General features: G+C 40.9%; 1 protein-coding gene across 1 annotated transcript; it reads right to left on the reverse strand.

The window, feature by feature from the left end:
* Positions 1–1,349: 1,349 nt before the first annotated feature.
* Positions 1,350–11,361, reverse strand: adra1aa (adrenoceptor alpha 1Aa). Its single transcript, XM_031743319.2, has 2 exons — positions 10,450–11,361; positions 1,350–2,001 (listed from the first exon to the last, which is right to left on the reverse strand). Exons 1-2 carry the CDS (start codon positions 11,345–11,347, stop codon positions 1,460–1,462), a joined length of 1,440 nt encoding a protein of 479 aa, XP_031599179.1. The 5' UTR covers positions 11,348–11,361; the 3' UTR covers positions 1,350–1,459.
* Positions 11,362–20,164: the final 8,803 nt, after the last annotated feature.

Here is a 20,164-nt window from a genome sequence, read left to right on the forward strand (position 1 = left end):
GAGAGATAACAGAGGGAGATGTGAATTAGGTCATCTGTACCATCTGTACTTTATTGCTGGAGCTGGCAGCTCTACTCCTAATGGCATCTGCGCAGGGACGTGTGATTTACAGGTTCACAGTCAATGACAGCTCGGACACAGACGAGCACTCCGGCTGCACTGCCGGGTCCCTCCCCTGGGGTTGAAAGCTGTCGACTCCCCTTTTACGACTGAACTCCAGTGTAGAGAGAGGAAGACTGGCTTAAAGATGCCGAGCGCATCTCTTCCTCCTCGCACCCACAAAGAGAGTACATCATGGTGCTACAGAGGAAGCAGCAGGAGAAAACAAATCGATAGCGCTGGCAGAGGTTGTCCTCTTGCCCTTTGATGCCTCTGCGTAAACAAAGACACTTTGCAGTCTGGAACTCCCACTGAACACTCACATAAGAAGAAGTACACGCACACCACGCACAGCGCGCACCGAAGACCTGACAAAGGCCAAAGCAAAGACCGTCTTCTTTCTATGTGAAATGTGGCTAAAAAAAACCCCAACAAAAAACAAAAAGAGGACAAAAACACAAAGAGTAGAGACTGAGAGAAGAAAGCCTGAGACTGTGTGTGACTTATCATGACATCGCTAAATCTGGTAAATTTTTCTAAGAGGCTTGGAGTCGGTCAGGATTGAGGCCAGCAACCACAAGGTCAGTTAAAATTCCACTCAAGTATATTAAGACATCCATCTGGCAGGGCTCAGAGGTACATGTAATTGTGGGAATGTGAATAGATGAACTAGAAATGTTGAGGGGCTATATATTAAAATAAAACCCAGTTTAACAGAAAAAAAGAACATTTATAAAAGAAAAAAGAAAACAAATAGAATAAATAACACAAAGGTCCAAAAATGTCCTCATGAATCCCTTGCTAGGAGTATGTCTTACAAATTTATTGTATGTGACACAGAAGTATGTGAGGTCCCTCGGTTTCCACTGTGTACAGAACAGTACACAAGCAACAATTTCACCACAGGAGCAGGAAGCAAAATCTGGAGACAACAGGAGCACCACTGATCAGCATTTCAGAAAGTATTGTTGAACTCATGCAATATATAGGAGCCCCCCTCATCACAGCTTTAGACATTTCAACTGCTTTTCTGGAATATAAAATGTGTAAACATATAGAAAATCTTTCGCTCTTTTTGGCTTTTCTTCATACGAGCACTTCCCAGATTTGATCATTTGCCTTATTAGCTGTATCTTGCAGTGCAAAGCTAAAAATTTGCTTTCTTGTGATAACATCAAGATTAAAAAAAAATCACAGAAAGCTTTCAAAGCTGAGATGAAATTTGAAATTTAAATTTAAAAGCAGCCATTATTTCACCACCAGCTCATTCCATTGTGATGTTAACGGAGGAAAAGGGCATTTATTCTCATGTGCGACCTTGAAAGGCTACTCATAACAAATGGATGAAGCGTTACAGTGGCTATACGGGCTCTCCTTTTTCCGATAGGGACAGCTGATGGATTTTAATAGTGGGAAGGTTTCTGGCGGAGGTGGGGTGGGCGCAGCCGGACTCCCGCGGGGGCGTCCTGGCCCTGAGGATGCAGCAGCAGGTCCGATGTAAGCTTTTATTGCAGAGTTTGGCCACTTTCGCTCTGCTCGTTTCAGCTGGTCCAGAATCGCCCGCAGGGGCTCCGGAAAAGACCTTCCATTCCCGGCTGTCCCTGGAGGAAGGAGTTCTTGAGAGAGCCATGGAGGAGGAGGGGCTGAGCCGAGAAGGAGGCCCCCTGCTGTCGAGGCCCAGGGTGAGGGGCTGGCCGTGACCCTGCATCTGACTCTGATGATGGTGGTGCGGTCTGGGAGTCGTCCTCAAACAGTGAACTCCAAGTAAACTCTGGAAAGCTTTTTTAAACTCCTGGTTGGAGCATGGGTAGATGATGGGGTTGATGCAGCTGTTGAAGTAACCGAGCCAGAAGGTGATCTTGAAGACGGTGTCTGAAGGTCTGTATGCAGGGAAGATGGAACCTGCAGGGACATCAGACACACATCAGAGAGATAATAAAGACAGACGTGGCCCTCAGGTAGAATATAAATCTGTGGGAGGATTCTGTAGCACAATGTTTGTTTCGCACATCTAAACAAAATCTGCCATTCAAGACATTTTACTAGTCGCCTTTCTCGGGACAAATCACTAGCGCTCATCCTCCGGATATCCAATTTATAACAGTTCATCCAGTAGTTATTGAGCTGCTTCAGTCTGGATTGAAGTGGTTAACTGACCAACGCTGCCTCGAGCTGTGCTGTTACTGTGGCTAAACCAAATTTGAGCCAGTTTTCAGAGCTCTAATTACCTGCTGTGCTCTATTAGTGTTTTTTTTTTAAAGAACACATGATCCCAAGCTGTTGGAAATCACACCACTTCACCCGTCTACGTGTCACACTTTATTTCTAATTGTTTTATCCAAGTTCCACTTGATAGAAGCTTCCTCTTTGCCACCAAGGTTAAGGATTTTATTAAAATTGTTCCCGGATACTGTGCTGCTTTTGATTAGAGCGAGCGGGGAATGTGAGTGGGATCTTTAATGAAGTGGCAAAGGTAATGGCTTAATGGACGCATTACATGCAGGCCTAGTCCTCATTGTAAATGTAGGTGACGCTTCACATATTCAGTGGCTGGCAGTGAAACATTAAAATAATGAAACGGCTGACTTCTTCTGTGGCTGCACTATATCTGTCTATCTGCCATCTATTTTCAGAGGCAGGAGAGAAGCTGCCTTGTGAAATGTTTTATTGGCCAAGCTCCTGAGAGGGTTAAGCATTGGGAGAGAAAAAAATGGGATTGTGATATAGAGATGGATAGAAAGAAGAGGCGGAGAGAGTTGGAGAGCAAATTATTTTGTGCCTGGCTATGCAGCTAATGCATTTTATCCCCAGCTGTGCCAAAAATCCCCAATTCTATTATTGCCTGTACCCCTTGATAGATTCATTGTTAGAATAAAAATAGAAGAGGAGTGCAACTGTTGGGTGGATGTGTTGACGCTTAAACTCAATGATGCATCGGCGTCTGCTGCTGAATGCGCACATTTTTGTTTTTGTTTTTTCCGCTGATTGAATTCATTCAGATTGAAAATTTCCAGCCAGCTGCTTGCATGGGATGTGATATTAATCCGGTTTAGCGTCTACATCCACTGACACTTTTAATCTGAACAGTGCGACATATGTAAGAGTGATGAATATGATCACATGATCAGCGCTCCCTGAGTGTGGATACACAGCACCCCGTGTGTTCAGAGCTCTAGATGTCGTGTTTTTGTTGTTCTTAATTTCTTAAAGAGTTTTAAGAGTGCATTAAAGTGCATTAAAAACTATCTAGAGAACACCGGATCAGCATGGAAGTTGCCATCATTGGAAAGAAAATAAGCAAATGTCCCCATAAATTTACATAAAGGGCCAAAAAAATAAAAATAAAAATCTTCCATAAATCTCTGAAACTGTAAAATATGCGTATGTTTAATCTAATTTAGGTGCTTATGTATTGTGTTTATTGTTATTTTGTTCAACCCCTTTGTGTCCTGTTTTTCAAACTGATTTTAATCAGAATTTTAAGCTCTATTTAAATATAACCAGTGCCGGTATAACTCTTATTCGTGCTATGTTGCCTTCGGTTACAATAAGGAACTTCATTAGATACACCTGTTCAACTGCTTATTAAAAAACTAGTCAACCAATCACATGACAGCAACACAATGAATTTAGATATATAGGCATGGTTGAGATGACCTGCTGAAGTTGACTTCTTCAGATTTTCTCTGAAAAAGTGAAAATAGAGAAGACAAGAAAAATCCTGTGCTGTAACAGTCAGACAGTAGGGTTAGAATTTGGCGTGAACAACATGAAAGCACTGATCAGTCCCGTCTTGTATCAACGTTTCAGGCTGTTTCTGCTGGTGGTGTAATGATGTAGGGGATATGGGGGCCCCTTATTACCAAATGAGCATCGCTTAAACATCACTGCATATCTGAGTATTGTCACTGACTGAGTAATGTGGTCATATAGGGATGGACATCATCCCTTTATGACCATAGTGTGCCCATGTTCTGATGACTGCTTCCAGCAGGATAACGCACCATGTCACAAAGCGCACATCATCTCAAACTGGTTTCTTGAACATGACAATGAGTTCACTGGACTCTAATGGGCTCCGCAGTCACAGGATCTCAATCCAATAGAGCACCTCTGGGATGTGGCCGAACAGGAGATTCACATCTCATCTCCAGCACCTCGTTGAATCTTTGCAATGAAGAATTAAAGCAGTTGTAAAGGAAAAAGGAGTCCAAGGCAATGCGAGCAAGGTGTACCGAAGAAAGTGGCCAGTGAGTCTATATTATTGAATGCTTTCAGTCTTAAAATATGCTAGAAAATTGTTTAGTAAAATTCATCTAAAACTAGTAAGACTTGATTGCTTGGTCACTTGGTCAAGTACCAGTCTGAGATATTATAGTTTTATTTAAATCCTTTTCATTCATTTTCTTATCATCTTCAGTTTTAGTATCATTTTTGGAATTATTATTTTCACTACAATTATTATATTTACTTTTATAGTATTTCAGTTTTATATTCTTTTTATTATTAATATTATGTAGCACTCTGTATGCCCTTAACTGGAAAAAAATAAATGAATGCTGCAGATGACCTTTAAATGAAATAGGAATGGATTGCCATGGTATATAATTAAATAGATTTTCTATCAGTCTTTCTATTAGCTATTTTTCTTTTGCTTTTCCCTTTTATCTATGTTGTTTTCTCAGCAGTGAGGTTTTTAAGGTTTGAGTTTAACTTGAAGCAAACCAAACCGAGCACAGAGTTCTGACGCTACGCCTCTAGCAAGGTTGGATGAAGTGTAGGCAGGTGCTTGGCTTTGGCCTCACAAGAAATTTCAGGCGTTTTCCTCGTTGCTGTCTGGTTGCTGAGTGTGTTGCTCCTGGCAAGCATGTCTTATTTCTCCTAGCGGGCTAGGCTAGCAAGCCAGATGGGCTCTGCATACCCAGTCACCTAACGCTGCCTATTACGCAACCTTGATAAGTCTGTAGCCCTTGCTGCTGTTAATTGTCTGCAGAGGCTAAATTCATAAACAGCTTCTCTCACACAGGTTTGAACATTTCTTTGTCCCCTGCAGCCGTTACCTTACTCTCACTCTTTTAGCTCGTGCCCCACAGCCAATCACATTACAGCCAAAACCACTTCACGTGTGATCAAAAAGCTCCATGACATCTCCCCTGCAGGGTCATCTCCATTTGTAACTCTGGACTGGTTCCAGTGCAAATGTTATTTTTTTCCATCTCTCCCTAGAAGTCCAGTTCAGACCACTTTAACTTAACCATCCGCGATACATGCTGGAGCTGAGCTGGCTGTAGGGAAAGATTGTGCTTGTGTTGCCACAACTCCTGTGTTTTAAGTGTACTGTGTGCGCACTGAGAGTAGACTTTTAACTTTCTGTGACCTTGTGAACAATGCGTGGGCTATTTTGCAGATTACATCATCTCCATTTTAAATTTGAGTACTTATTTGAGTATGATGTATGGACAAAAAGGCCATACCTCTTAAACTTTGAATTCAGGTGTTTTCAGTCCCGTTGCCATAGATTTATAAAAAGACGAGTACCTTACCATGCAGTCTACCTGTAAAACTACTGAAAGAATTAATGTTGCTGTAACAGATGGTAGTGTTGCAACAAGTCAGTCTGTGAAATTTCTTTCATCCTAGATATATCACAGCCACTTTCATGTGATTTTGTGCAAAGTGGAAACATTTGGGAGGCACAGCAACAAAGTGGCAGACCACGTGAAGCTACGTAGCGGGGTCACCAAGTGCGTAAAAGTCTGTGACGCTCTTCTGACTTCATGACTGCAGAGCTCCAGACCTCCTCTGGCATCAACATTAGCACAAAAACTGTGCACCATGAGCGTTGTGGCATGGTCTTCCATGGTCGAGCAGCTCCTGTAGGTGTAATGTGTAGGTGGGCCAGTACTTTTGTCCATATGGTTCAGTAATATTTTAGTGTTCACAGTGGGCGTGTTGGTAAAAGTTCCAGATTTGCAGTAAATTATAGACATTTGCTAAAATACTATCCTTGCTCTGTCAGAGTTAAATTGTGCAGCTTCTGTTTTATTTACCTTCATGTTAGAAAAGCAAATCTGCGACACCACAAGTTGGTAGCTGGGTTATTAACTATCATGCTGGTGACACAGATAGGAGTCATAATCTGCTTATCTGCTTTAATCTGCTAAAAAGGGAAAGTTAATTTCAGGCTGTTTGGCTGATGTTTTTTTTTTTACATGTTTCATGTAATAAGAGAGTAATGAATGATGACTGTATTCAACTAACATTTATTTCAGTTTTTAATTTGAGAATTTAAAGCTAGATTACATGTGCTTGTCTAAAGTAAAAGAGCCCCAGCAATAAACTTCTGTTTTTTTACAATTAAAATAATAAAAATATAGACACAACACTATGTTAATTAAGCTGAGAATATTTTGGCCAGAATTTTTTCTCTTAACTTTTTCAGGTGGCTACAAGGTGCGTAAGGTGACATCTGTTTAAATCAGTTTTAATTATACAGTGCCAAATCACATTACCAATAGCCCCAGTGTGCTTTATATTGCTAAGTAGAGACCGTACAATTATACAGAGAAAATCATAACAATCTGAAAACCCCCTAAGAGCTCCTTTTTAACAGGAAGAATCCTCCAGCAGAACCAGTTCGGGGAGGGGCAGCTATCTGCTGTGACTGGTTGGGGCTGACGGCAGCTGACTCCCAGTGATGTAGCCATCCCCATCACAACAGGAATATCACCAGGCTTGTTGTGTTAACACTTTTATTTTAGATTAAAAAGACTAAAATAAAAGATATTTCCTCTATAGATTAGTTTTGCTGCAGCAGGTTTTGAAAGCAGGCATTACTGATTCACTTTCATTTTTTTCTTAAAGCCTCATTTTTATCATTCTTTCACTTTTATCAGACTTCAGTCCACTGAAGTCTTTTTCCCCAGAGCTAGTTTATTTATTTTTGATTTAAGTATAGAATATGAAATGAAAAAACAATAAGGCACAGAGTGTGGGTGTGCCACTACAAACAACACTTTTACCAGTTGACAGACAGCTATGGTAGAATGGGTTGTCTACTAACCGGAAAGTTTAATCAGCAGCTCCTCCAGGCTGCATGCTGAAGTGTCCCCGGGGGAAGTTACCGAACCCCAAATAGCCTCCAGTGCAACCATCAGTGTATGTGTGATAAATGAATAATGTAAGAACCACCTAACACATAGTTATTTGACCCATTGTTCATTTAAAAATGTTTATCAGCATGTGTCTACAGGGCTGTGTGTAATTCCCCTGCTCTTTCTCCCAAAGTTCCTGTCTTTCTTTTCAATACATCCAAAAATAACTCTTAGGGGGAAAAAAATGTTCATCGGCTCTAGTTTAAAAAGACACTCGACACCCACTGACACTCTGAGTCAGAGGTTTTTAAGAATAAAGACTCCTGGCTGGGGCTGGAGACAGGAAACATTTCAGTTCATCTTCAGTTTCTTAACATTTCATAGCACGAGGACACCCTGTGAAGCTGTTCTTTATGTCAGCGAGGGCATGCTTTATGCTACGGTGACACTGTCGCCTCTCAGCCACCTGTTTCCTTCCACAGACATTGTTGTTAGCTTAACTGTTGATGCCAAATTGGCCTTGGGTGTGGGCGTGAGTGAGTGATTGTCTGTCTCTCTGTGTTATCCCTGTGATGGACTGGGTACCTGTTTAGCGTGTCCTCTGCCTCTCATTCATTGTCAGCTGGGATTGGCTCTACCCCCACCACCTGACCCTGAACTGGCTAAATGGTAAAGAAAATGAACTGACTGATTGATGCTTTACATGTGTTGTAGTTCCAAAGAAGGACTCGGTACATGTCAAGGACAATCCACAGATAAATACAGAGCCTTTTAACACCAATTTAAATTACTTCCATAATTAAAGTCTTGCAATTATTACATTGGATCTGCTTCCACTTCCCCCTAACCCTAGCATCCTCTTCTGTCAAACCAACCCTCTGCATGCCCTGCTTCACTTCACATCTTGTCTGTGGTCTTCCTCTTTTCCTCCTGCCTGTCAGCTCCATCCTCAACATGTATCCACTATCACTCCTCATGTCCAGACTATCTCAGCCTTGCCTCTCAGCCCACAGTTATTATGGATATTAATTTAAATAATATCTACTCCATAATCTAAATGATGTAATCAAGACTTATCCAGCTGTACACGTCAGAACTACACCAGTGCTTTGTGATTCATTGCTGAATCTATCATTGTCCACAGACTTATGTGGCAGCGGTATGCACTGTGACGCCAGTATTAGTAAGGGAGCATTCGTGAGCTGAGGCTTTGCCTCATTTCCCAGTCAGGAGCTACTCAGCCAAATGGTGGCAGCTATATTTACAAGCATGAGAGCATGGAATAAATACAAACCCTGCAGAATTTGTTAGGATTTTGCCGTATCTCATATCTACTTGGTTCAGATTTCCTTTTCGCATGATTGACAACAGCACTTGCAGCGCACAGGTCTACAAGCCGTGTGATTATTTCCCTTTGAGCTCATCTTCATTGAGCCCGGTGCTCTTGAAGACACCATCATATGAAGTCTGGCCTCAGTGCGAAGGGCTTTATCTGTCACTGAAGATCTGCCCCCATGATGAAGGGAGTCACAAACACGAGGGAGAAAAATGGCTTGACATGCCGTTCAAGGGTCTGGTTTGAAATATATCTTGGTCTCAATTTTAGTCCTTTTGTTTACAGACAGGGGAGCAGTGGAGGATGACAGTGATCTGAAAGATTTATAGAGCCTATTTATAGAACGACTACCTGGCCGAGTCGAAAGCATTTACTACACCGCTCCAGAGGCCACAAGCTCGTCTGAATGCGAGTAACCTCAATGTCATCCCACAAAGGAGGCATTCACTTAACATCATCTAACTATGAAATTAGCCAGCATTTAAAAACATGACCGTAGAATAAATTGATCAATGAGTATGTAATGGGAATAAATTCAGATGTTGAATTGCTTCCTGAAAGTGGTCTGACTCATGCGTAGGAGTAGGTAATCACATATATGGACCTATTTTTAATTTGTGAAATGTTATTGATTAAATGGTTGCAGAGGATATCATTGACTGTCTGTGCTCCAGTGACATTTCTAAGAAATATGCTTTTTTTCCCCCATTGATACTGAGAGTTAGATGAAACGAGAATATTTGTCCATTCAATGGGAAACCAGAGGCAGGAGTTAATGCAGGTGACAACACCAGATCCAATGAAACCATAATTTCCCATTTTTACACCTGGATTCTCAAATCCATTAAACAAAAATGCTTAAAGAGTCAGTTCATGAGCTTGGAAGAGCGCTTGGCTAGCTGTCCGCTTTTTTCAGTCTGTCTATATTATTCATTCATATTTGCCCACGAGTGGTGTCAGGATTCAAATTTCACTCCTCGAAAAGACTTTGTTTGATCCAAAATGCTGCAGAGAGAGAGAACTGACAGGGACTAGAAAGCAAGAGCACATTTTTCCCTAACTGGCTTTTCTCCACTGGCTCCCTGTTAAATCCAGAATCAATCCTTCTCCTCACATACAAGGTTTTGATTAATCAGACCCCATCTTATCTTAAAGACCTCATAGTGCCGTATCACCCCAATGGAGCTCTTCACTCTCAGACTGTGGGCTTACTTCTTGTTCCTAGAGTATTTAAAAGTAGAACAAGAGGCAGAGCCTTCAGCTTTTATGCCTCTCTTCTGTGAAACCAGCTCCCAGTTTGTATTGAGACAGATACCCTCTCTACTTTTAGGATTAGACTTAAAACTTTCCTTTTTGATAGGGCTGGATCAGGTGACCCTGAACCCTGACCTTAGTTACGCTGCGATAGACCTCAGCTGCTGCTGAGTGTTTCTTCTTCACTCTCTTCTTTGCAATACCTGTGTGTTTACATAGCACTCTGCATTTTATCATTAGTTATTAATTATCTCTGGCTCTCTTCCAAAGTGTGTCTTTTTCCTGGCCTTCCTCCCCCCTCCCCCAACCATTTGCAGCAGGTAGTTGCCCCTCCCTGAGCCTGGTTATGCCAGTTTTTCCTTCCCACGGTCGCCAAAGTGCTTGCTCATAGGAGTTGTCTGATTGTTGGGGTTTTCTCTGTACTACTGTAGGGTCATTACCTTGTTCTATAAAGTGCCTTGAGGTGACTGTCGTTGTGATTTGGTGCTATATAAATAAAATAAAATTGCACTGAAGTGAAATAACCTTCCTTTCCAAACTGTTGAGGTATTCCCTTTCAGTCTTGTAAGTAATATATTTTCTGCTCTGGTTAAAATTAGATTTGCCCTGAGAAATCTGGCTCTTGATATTAGGAATTACATGCCAGATGAACATGATAATACTCACCGATGGGTAGCACCAGGAAGAAGGGGAGCCAGCACAACACGAAGCAGCCAACCACAATGCCCAAGGTCTTGGCAGCCTTCTTCTCACGAGAGAATTTCAGCAGCTTCAGAGCAAAATGTGTGCGATTGCGAAGGGCCTCGTCATCCGAGACAGTTGCATTGCCTCGGTGTATCCTGAGAATCACCTGCTCTGAGTCTGACTTCTCTGTCTTGTGGCCCTCTCTCAGGCCCTGGCTCTCTCTGTGAGCTACCACATAGACCCGACAGTACATTACCAGTATGATGGTCAGAGGAAGGTAGAAGGAGCCCACTGCAGAGAAGATCGCGTAGCCCGGCTCCTCTGTGATCTTACAAATGGACTCGTCCTCGGGCGGTGCCTCTTTCCAGCCAAACAAAGGTCCAATAGATATGATGATAGACAGCACCCAGAGCAGCATCAATGCCAAGAAAGCCCTGCGTTTTGTAACGATTGCTGGGTAACGCAGGGGGTAGCTTACTCCAATGTAGCGGTCCACAGATATTACACAGAGGCTCATGATGGAAGCCGTGCAGCAGAGCACATCCACAGCTGCCCAAACATTACAAAAAACCCGTCCAAACACCCATCGATCCAGGATTTCCAAAATGGCAGAGAACGGCAGTACGGTGGAGCTCAGCAGCAAATCTGCTACTGCCAGATTAACTATGAAATAATGCGTGACTGTCCGCAGGTGTCGATGGCAAACCACCGAGAGGATCACCAGAATGTTTCCCACGACTCCAAACCCAATAAAGAGACCAAGCACCAGACCCAAAACCACAGCCTTGACCACATTGAGCTCTGGGACTAAAACATGGCTGCAGTTGGAGCAGTTCTGTGTCAGAGGAGCTGGGGTCATATTGTCCAGCACAGGAATCATTAGTTCCAGTACAATGCTGGTACTCAACAACTGGCCTGTGCAGAAACGGCAGACTGAAGCGCACACCTATTTAAGTTCACTACTAGAGAGAGGAGACATCAGGCCATTCTCATAAAAGCCATTAGAGTAATGATCACATTAAGTCTGTCTTGTCAAAACATAATTTGAATGATGATGCCTCGAGCAAATGAGCCATTATGTTGGCAATGCATCAAGGAAAATAAAGGGACAAGTTGCATGCAGAACCACTGAAAGAGAAGTATAATATATGCAAACGAAAACTACTGAGCTAAAATCGAGTAATCCATCTTGAAAATGTTAATGATGTTAAAACTGACTGTTTTTATGCAGCTGGTACAAACCACTGTTAAAAATGCATTACAAATACAAGAGACAGATTGGAGGTGAGCGATTTAGGAAGTCTTTGAATGTTCTCTGAACCAAAAAAATCAATGAAAAAATCACTGTTTGGACTGAAAATTGAAGTCTGTTGAAACCAGTGTTCCTGGGAGTAGTAGGTGAGAAATCAACATCCAGGCTTGTGTGTTGAACGCAGCTTCAGCTTCAGTAACAACGGTTGACAGCATCCAGCGCCTTTGAAAAGAGAGAGAGAAGAAGACACATCCATCACATACAGTGAAACATGAAAGCATTCATCCTTGTTCAGCTCATTGTTTTTTGTATACCACTGCCCAGCTCTATCAAGAAGGTGGGCGGGAGACAATGTCTGAGCCACAGCTGTTGTCAAATCAATGTCACCACTGTCTCGTCTTGATAATGGGATAAACTCAAAGTGAGGCTAACAAACTGAGAAACTAACAGTTCTGTGAAAACTTTTCGCAGGACTATACAGGCTGGTGAAAAACACCCCATTCATTAGCTTGTGGAGCTGCTTTTAGCAGCAGTAACTAGAATAAAGTTTTTTTCTGTTCAACTTTATCTGTTTCTCACATTTTTATCAAAGACCTTTGGCCCACTCTGTTTGCGTGCATTCATTTATGCGCGCAGACAGCTCTCTTTAAGGTTCCCCCACAGCACTAGATTGGAGTCTGGACTTTGACTGCATTATTACAACAGCTTTTGCCACCATTGTGCTATTGGGGTCACACATTTGACTCTAAAATACTTTTGCATACAGTAGTGTTCATTGCTCAATGACTACAAGGTGCCTAAGTCCTGTGTCTGCAGAACAAGCCCCAATCATCAGCCCTCCACCACCGTGCTGACAGTTCTATGAGGTATTGATAAGCTGTGTTTGGTTTTCATCAAACGTGGTCCTGTGGATTATGGCCAAGCATTTGCACTTTGGTCTCTTCTATCCAAAGCACATTGTTCAAGTGGTTTGTTCATATGCTACTTTGCAAACCTAAGCTGTTTTCTCCTGGTAACACTTCAGAACAAGCCATTCTTGTTCATTCTTTGTCTAATTGTACTTTCATAAACTTAAGTGTTGAATATGCTACCTTAGGGCCTGTAAAGGCTGAGTTGTAGCTCTTGTTTTTGTTTTTTCTTTTTCAGTTTCTCAGAGCATCTGATCATCTGAGAACTTGTGGAGAATTTTTCTTGGATGTCCACTCCCGAGAAGATTGTGGCATTCTGTTAGTACACACCTGACTGCTCTTGCACAGGAAACTGCCAAAAATCTTTGCTTTCATAGAGTTTCTCGCGCTTCCTGATCATCTAGTGCAGGAGTGTCCAATTCCAGGCCTCAAGGGCCAGTGTCCTGCGTATTTTAGATGTCATCCTTCAAGACATGTTGAAGAGGTAATTTAGCCATTTAAATCAGCTGTGTTGGATCAAGAACACATCTAAACCTGCAGGACACCAGCCCGTAAGGCCTGGAGTTGGACACCCCTGATCTAATGCATTGATTACCATAACCAAGATGCTACTTACCCTCATAATCTATATAGAAGCAGTAAGGGTGCACTTAGTTTTTCACAGGACTGCACAGATACCTGTGAAAACTTTCTTTTTCCCAGTATGGGAGGAATAGACTAAGGAGCTTGGAAAGAAAAGCGTCTGGACTTCTTGAGTTGCTTGAAGACGTTTCACCTCTCATCCGAGAAGCTTCTTCAGTTCTAAGGGTCAGTGGTGGAGAGTCCCAGATTTAAACCTAGTGGGAGTTTCCCCCCCAAAGGGGGACAAAGGACCCCCTGATGATCCTCTACCTAATCACATGAGCCAAGGTGTGAAAGCGGGTGTGGGTCCTAATCAGCCAGAGTTTCGGGTGAGTTTATTGTGAAACCTGGCCCCACCCTATCATGTGATTTCCTGAGGTCAGATGGCCCAGAATGTGAGTGGGCGTTAAGGTGTCTGGGAAGGGATCTCAAAACTGGATTACAGATGGCAGACAGCTGGTGTCGTAAACCACCACCTCTGTTCAAAGATGGTCGCTCACAGTGGACGTAAATGGCTTCTTTCACTCCTCTTTCAAACCATCTGTCCTCTCTGTCCAAAATGTGAACGTTGGCATCCTCGAAAGAGTGACCTTTGTCCTTTAGATGCAGATGAACTGCTGAGTCTTGTCCCGTGGAGGTGGCCCTTAGAACTGAAGAAGCTTCTCGGATGAGAGGTGAAACGTCTTCAAGCAACTCAAGAAGTTGTTACGGGTCCGAAATTGAGGATGAGAGTAAAACAATGATAGTCCAGAAAAGGCCGTTCAAACAATTGATTTTAATGAATGCACGCAGCGTGGAGAGGTGTAAACTGCAAAACAGTTGTACATCTCTACCCAAAATACACTCTAGATTGCTTTTATAACATCAGGGTATTGTAACGCCCCTTCTTGCGTTTACAAGCACATAATTTGCATGTACAGAACATTCATGTATTTTAAGAATTAAATGCAACATAGAGGTTCCTCCTTGTGGCATACTCTTAAGAATATGGTGATGATCTAAGGCCTTTGAGGTCACCATGGACTGGACATCCTTCCGTCACCTGTAACTAAGCAAACTCAAATATCACAAGAAGCTGAATACATTCAGGCCTTTGCTCAGCTACTATTTTACTATACCAATATACTCAGCATATGAGTTATGATATATATATATTTAACTCAATCATTTTAAAGTAGTTATAACTGCACCTGTAATAAACATGTTAATATTTGATTAGGATAACCCCTATAATATAAATTATAACATAATGCCAACAGCTTCAATAAACACTTCGATGAAATGATAATTAATGCAATGATAAGATGATGGTTATGTAAAATAATCCCTGTAATTCCACAAAGTCCAGACGCTTTTCTTTCCAAGCTCCTTTCTACGATGACCTGGATGACTGAGAACCTTCACAGACATATGGGAGGAATACCACTTCATCATTACAAAACACAGGTAAAACCTCTGCTTTGAGCCAAAACCACAATAGCTGAAGTTTCAACAATGCAGCAATCAGAAGGCTCGGTGTGTATTATATGTTTTTCAAGTGACCTATAATACATCAGGATATGCTTGACTTTGCTCTTGATCCCTCCTTTAAATCAATATCATACCACGACCTTTATACAGACACAGGTCGAAACAACACACATTATTACAGCTCCACCATTTTTTAAGGGTTGTCACAGTCTGTGCTCCTTATGTTTGTAAAGAACACATTAGTTTGACATGCTGGGAAAATATGCCAAGCTAGATCAAAATATTGATACCACTGTCATAACATGGCAGAGTCCCAAGAAAAATAAATCTGCCTAACAGGAAGTTATCATCCCAGCACAGCTTCATCATGTAAGCCTGTGTAAAACCAGAAGAAATTGTCACTTTAATTGTAATTTGTTCATATTAAAACCATACGGTAAATGGGCTGGTTCTTGTATAGCACTTTTCTACTATAGCTGAGTACTCAAAAGAGCTTTACATAACATGCCTAATTCACCCATTTATACAAGCACTTTTTACCACACCTGGTAAATATCATATCAAACAAACATGGTGTTTCAGACTCAAACCTCCTAAATTTTGTGCATTATCTGCTAGCACTAGCTCCACATGCAAGAAAAATATGACAGATGTATTTAACATAATGAAGCACAATTTCCAGAATCGACCCCTCTTTTTTATGGGAGCTCATAACGTTTGCAGTTATTTTTGATGATATTATCTTGCAATAAGGGCATAACTTATCCCGTTATTCTGAGATAAAACAGTGCTTGTTTTCTCATGATAGGAAGCTCATTTTCTTTAGCCATCACAAGAAAACAAAAGCTTGTTTTCTCTTCATTTATCTGGGATTAGGAGTGCAGTTCCAGCCGGGTCAAACTACAGGGGAGCTAGGGGAAGGTTAGTAGGACAGGGGAGCTCCCCGAAAAGAAAAAAAAAGCTTTTCAAAATTTATGAGGGAAGCCGGGGTCTCAAAAATATTGACAATATGCTATTTTTTCCTTATGCATTTCTATTTCTTTTTAATTTCATAATCACCGGTCATGCATAAAATTAGTATATTCCTGATGCGTGATTCATGCATGAGGGTGATTCATCACTAACTTTAATAACGACACCAGCGTACGTTCTATTCTTGTCGAGCTTGGCTTCCCTTCCCACCTTTGTAAAGCAGAAAATAAATTGAACCGTAACACTCAGGAAAGCCAAGGCGCACTTAATTTCACACAGGAAGGTAGATTGGTAAACGCTCCCTCTCTCTTTATCAGCAATAAAGTAAACTTATTACTGAAATGAACAGCCTCTTTCTCCTCACCGCTCTCCACGCAGCGGCTATTTTTAGATGTTTGGTCGGTCGTTATTATTCTTATTCACAGGATGATAAATAAAGCTAAGCAAAGTGGTTTATAAATTGTTTAAGGCTATGAAGAAAAAACAAAGTTAATTCTCCTGAAGCTGATATCTCCACAACATGGCGGATCAATGAGAGAACATTATTAAAAACACATCACACTGTCCTTCAGTCAGCGTCTAACATGGCAGTAGATTCAAACAACATTCAAATGAGTCCTTATTTAAGGAGAGGACTAGACCATCTGTAACTCCACAGGTGAGTACACTTCCTCCTCAGTAATCAGATGAGAGGCTCGGGCATCTCCAAGGCTGCCAAGTTATTTTGTGATTGAGAAAACAAAGTCAGTTTTTTATGATATATATTGAGAGTATAAAAAAAGCAATGTGTTATCAGAAGTTTATATAAATAATTCATAATCTTGAGATAACAGCATAAACAAAGTAATTCCCAGAAGAGCCGTTTTTTGGCTTCTGCACATTTTTGGTCAGGAAAGGTAATTACAGTCTCTTTTTCCCCCATTGTGGCAATGTGTTTGTATAAGATAAGAAAAAAAAGGAATTCAGTTGCAAAGTTAAATTTACACGTATTGTTATTTGGAATTTATCCTCACACAGTTTAACTTGAACTGCTCCCTCTGACTTTGATGCATTGGATTAATTAGGATTTGTGGGCTTTAGCACTGCAGTGCAAAAGCCCACTTGAATCTCGGTAGATTGTTCATTTTCATCTTCTTTTTCTTCTCTTTGTTTCAAATTTATCTCTTTTTTTAAGGGGGCTAGTTCTCAAAAAACTTGTGAATATTGTAAAACATATGCATCAGAAGTGGGGAAGCAGTCTCTGCTGAACACAGTCTGGGCGTTTCTCAGTAAGATGGCCTTTTCTTCACTGTTAGACCACATTCTCTGTTGTCTCTGATCCTGCAGTAGATGAGACCAAGCAGCAACGTCCTGGGCTAAAGATGAAGGCAACACTGAAGTGCCAAAAAATGCAGTTCCTGAATGTCCACTTGAGGCTAACTCCCTGAGAAAACTCAGTTCCTATAGACTCGCATGTAAAAATGAGCAGCTTTTTAGTAGAAATAAGCCTTTTTAGAGAAATCTTTACACAGGCACACTGATCAGTAAGCATTTTGAACCAGTTTTACTTACTGACTCCAAATCTGAAACTGTGTTTATTTATTTGTCTTAGTTATGATGTTCCAAGTATTTGACAACTAGGATGACCGAACAGAAACTGTAAAGTGTTTCAGGATTTAAGACCTAATTTAGAAAAAGGAAAGTCAAAATTATAGAAGGTGTTTTTGTTGGTCCTGAAGTCCGTGAATTTATGCCTGACGATGAGTGCAAAAGGAAACTGAAGCCAGCTGAATCAGCAAAATGGGAATCACTGGTACAGGTTATCAAGAAATTTCTTGGAAATCACGGAGCAGAGAATTATGCTGAGGTTGTGGAAACATGCTGAAAGCATATCAGCTCATGGGTGCTAGAATGTCACTGAAGATGCACTTTTTACATTCTCATGTCAAGTGTTTTTCCACCAAACCTGCACAATGTCAGTGAGAAGCATGGGGAAAGATTTCACTGAGATATAGAAGTTACGGAAAACCAACATCAGGGAAAATTTCTCCAGAGCATTATGGGGGACTACTGTTGGTTCGTGCAAAGAGAGATGTGCACATTTTCACCTGTTTTAATTTGAGCTAAATTGACAGAAATACACTTTCATGCATCTCTAGTATTGTTTTCTGGTTTGGTTTCAGATTAAATACATTATTGTTGGGAAATAGTTAAAATTCCAGACGTTGCATCATTACATCAGTGATGTACATCAGTGATGTAATGATGCAACCTTAAATCAAATTTCACGTCTGAGAACAGTGTAAAAAATAGATACAGAGCTGGTTGTAAGTTCCCAGTTGCAAACTAAAAATATTTTGTGATCTGGTATCTCTATCTGTCTGATGCACAAATAGTCTGTGGAAACATTTTGCTAATAACTTAGCACCTGGACCTCTTTTCTACATATGAGATATATGTAGAAAATGATAACAGTGGATATAAAGCTGAACCTGAGGCTTCAGGTCAGCACTACACAATGCTGTACTTCTGCCACTGGTCCTGAACACAGCTATGTAGTGGTGAAAAATATTTTGCTTTAAGTTTCATCCAAATGTATATAATCCATGTGGATATGATACATGTGGATGAAAACTTTTCCAATCCATTCCCTAAACCCAACAGGAAGTTCGATATTTTGAACTTACTGTCGAATTTTTGTGCGCTTAATTAATACTTACCCATAAGACATAGCACCACCTACTGGATAAAGCAGGGGTGTCAAACTCATATTACATTGAGGACCGCATACGGTCTACTTTGATCTTAAGTGGGCTGGATGAGTAAAACTCAATTTTGCATCAGTGTAAAGATGTTTAACTACACATTTAATCCCTGAGATATCTTAATTTTAAAAACATGTAACTAAAATTTCTGCACTAGACAGTAAAAAAATAGGAACTTTTCTGTCATATAATTGCTTATTTATTACTCAACTACTTTGGTATAGTATGAATGGGTATGGAGTATGTCTTTATCAGCAGGAAAAGTGGTAAAACTTATAGTGGTAAAAATACAGTTAAGTCCAAAAATGTATGCCCTCCATCCAGAAACCGAGATTGGAGTCTTTGCCGGGCCGATTCTGACCCCCGAGCCTAATGTTTGACACTGCTGGAATAAAGGAAGCCAGCCACATTAGACAATAAAGTTCAATGACTCCACTACAGCATGCCCAAAGTGCATGGAGGTACGAGGGCCTGATTGATGCTTGCATAACCTAATTTGGAATGTTTGAATGTCTCCTGACTTTTAAACAATGTCTTAGTGCCGCATAAACTCCTCCACTTTGACAGATGTGAAATTAATCTCGTCTGTGCAGATTATATAAATGTAGATTAGATAAGACTAGTAAAAGTAGAGTAGCCATGTTGACGAATTTTGGATTTTGTTAAGCTGCTTTATTTCAGACCAAATTAAAAGTTCATCTGAGTTGTCCTCTTTTCCACTGACATTGTCTCTATCTATCTATCTATCTATCTATCTATCTATCTATCTATCTATCTATCTATCTATCTATCTATCTATCTATCTATCTATCTATCTATCTATCTATCTATCTATCTATCTATCTATCTATCTATCTATCTATCTATCTATCTATCTATCTATCTGGCCTTGTCCTCTGGGCCCCACAACTACCTGCTCCACACTGCATGTTCAAATGTTTATTATGTTTGTCTTAAAGTTTTATATCTCAGCTGAGCTCTGATGCTGGCACGATGCAGTACGCCATTACAGCGTCATGCGGCAGCACCTGAGAGCTTCTCCCTCCCATGTGGGAAATAATGCTAATACGGTAATTATGAATAAAAGGCCTACATGTGTATTCACAGGAGAGATGCGGGAGTTCATTACACCATCATCATTTCGCACTGTAGAAAAGATTAAGTTACCTCGGCTTAAAATATTAACTGCTGCATTAATACTGTCACTGTATTATAAATATGCTGTGTTACAATTGAGAAAACAAGTTGAATGATTTACTGTGTAACACCTTCAGCTATATATATCCACTCTGTCAGGATCTGCTCCTTCTGTTTATGTTCTCAACATTGACTCCTTGTTTAATCCAGTATCAAATTCAAAATTCTCTGCCTCACACACAAAGTCTTGAATAATCAGAACTCATTTCAAAGACCTTAAAGTACCATATAACCTCAATAGAGCACTTTGCTCTCCGAGTTGTGGTTTCTTGAGTATTTAAACGAAGAATGGGAGGCAGAGCCTTCAGACACCTCTTCTGTGGAACCAGCTCCCAGTTTGGATTCAGGGGACAGACACCCTCTCTACTTTAAAAATTAGGCTTAAAAGCCTAAAACTGATGATCAGGTGACCCTAAACTCTCCCTTGGAATAGGCCTAGGCTGCTACGTGCTTCCCATGATGCACTGAGTGTTTTTGTCTTCACTCACCTCTTGTGTTTTTTAACACTTCTCTGTATTTAGTTAATTAGTTAT

Source organism: Oreochromis aureus, linkage group 12 (genome assembly GCF_013358895.1).
Source record: "Oreochromis aureus strain Israel breed Guangdong linkage group 12, ZZ_aureus, whole genome shotgun sequence".
NCBI lineage: Eukaryota > Metazoa > Chordata > Actinopteri > Cichliformes > Cichlidae > Oreochromis > Oreochromis aureus.

What these genes read in the sequence shown, in the direction of transcription:
- adra1aa (XM_031743319.2), bottom strand. Translation starts at nt 11,347, where the DNA reads ATGATTCCTGTGCTGGACAATATGACCCCAGCTCCTCTGACACAGAAC. An exon ending in CTTCCTGGTGCTACCCATCG is followed by an intron (nt 2,002 to 10,449) that starts GTGAGTATTATC and finishes ATGTCCCTGCAG; the next exon opens with GTTCCATCTTCCCTGCATAC.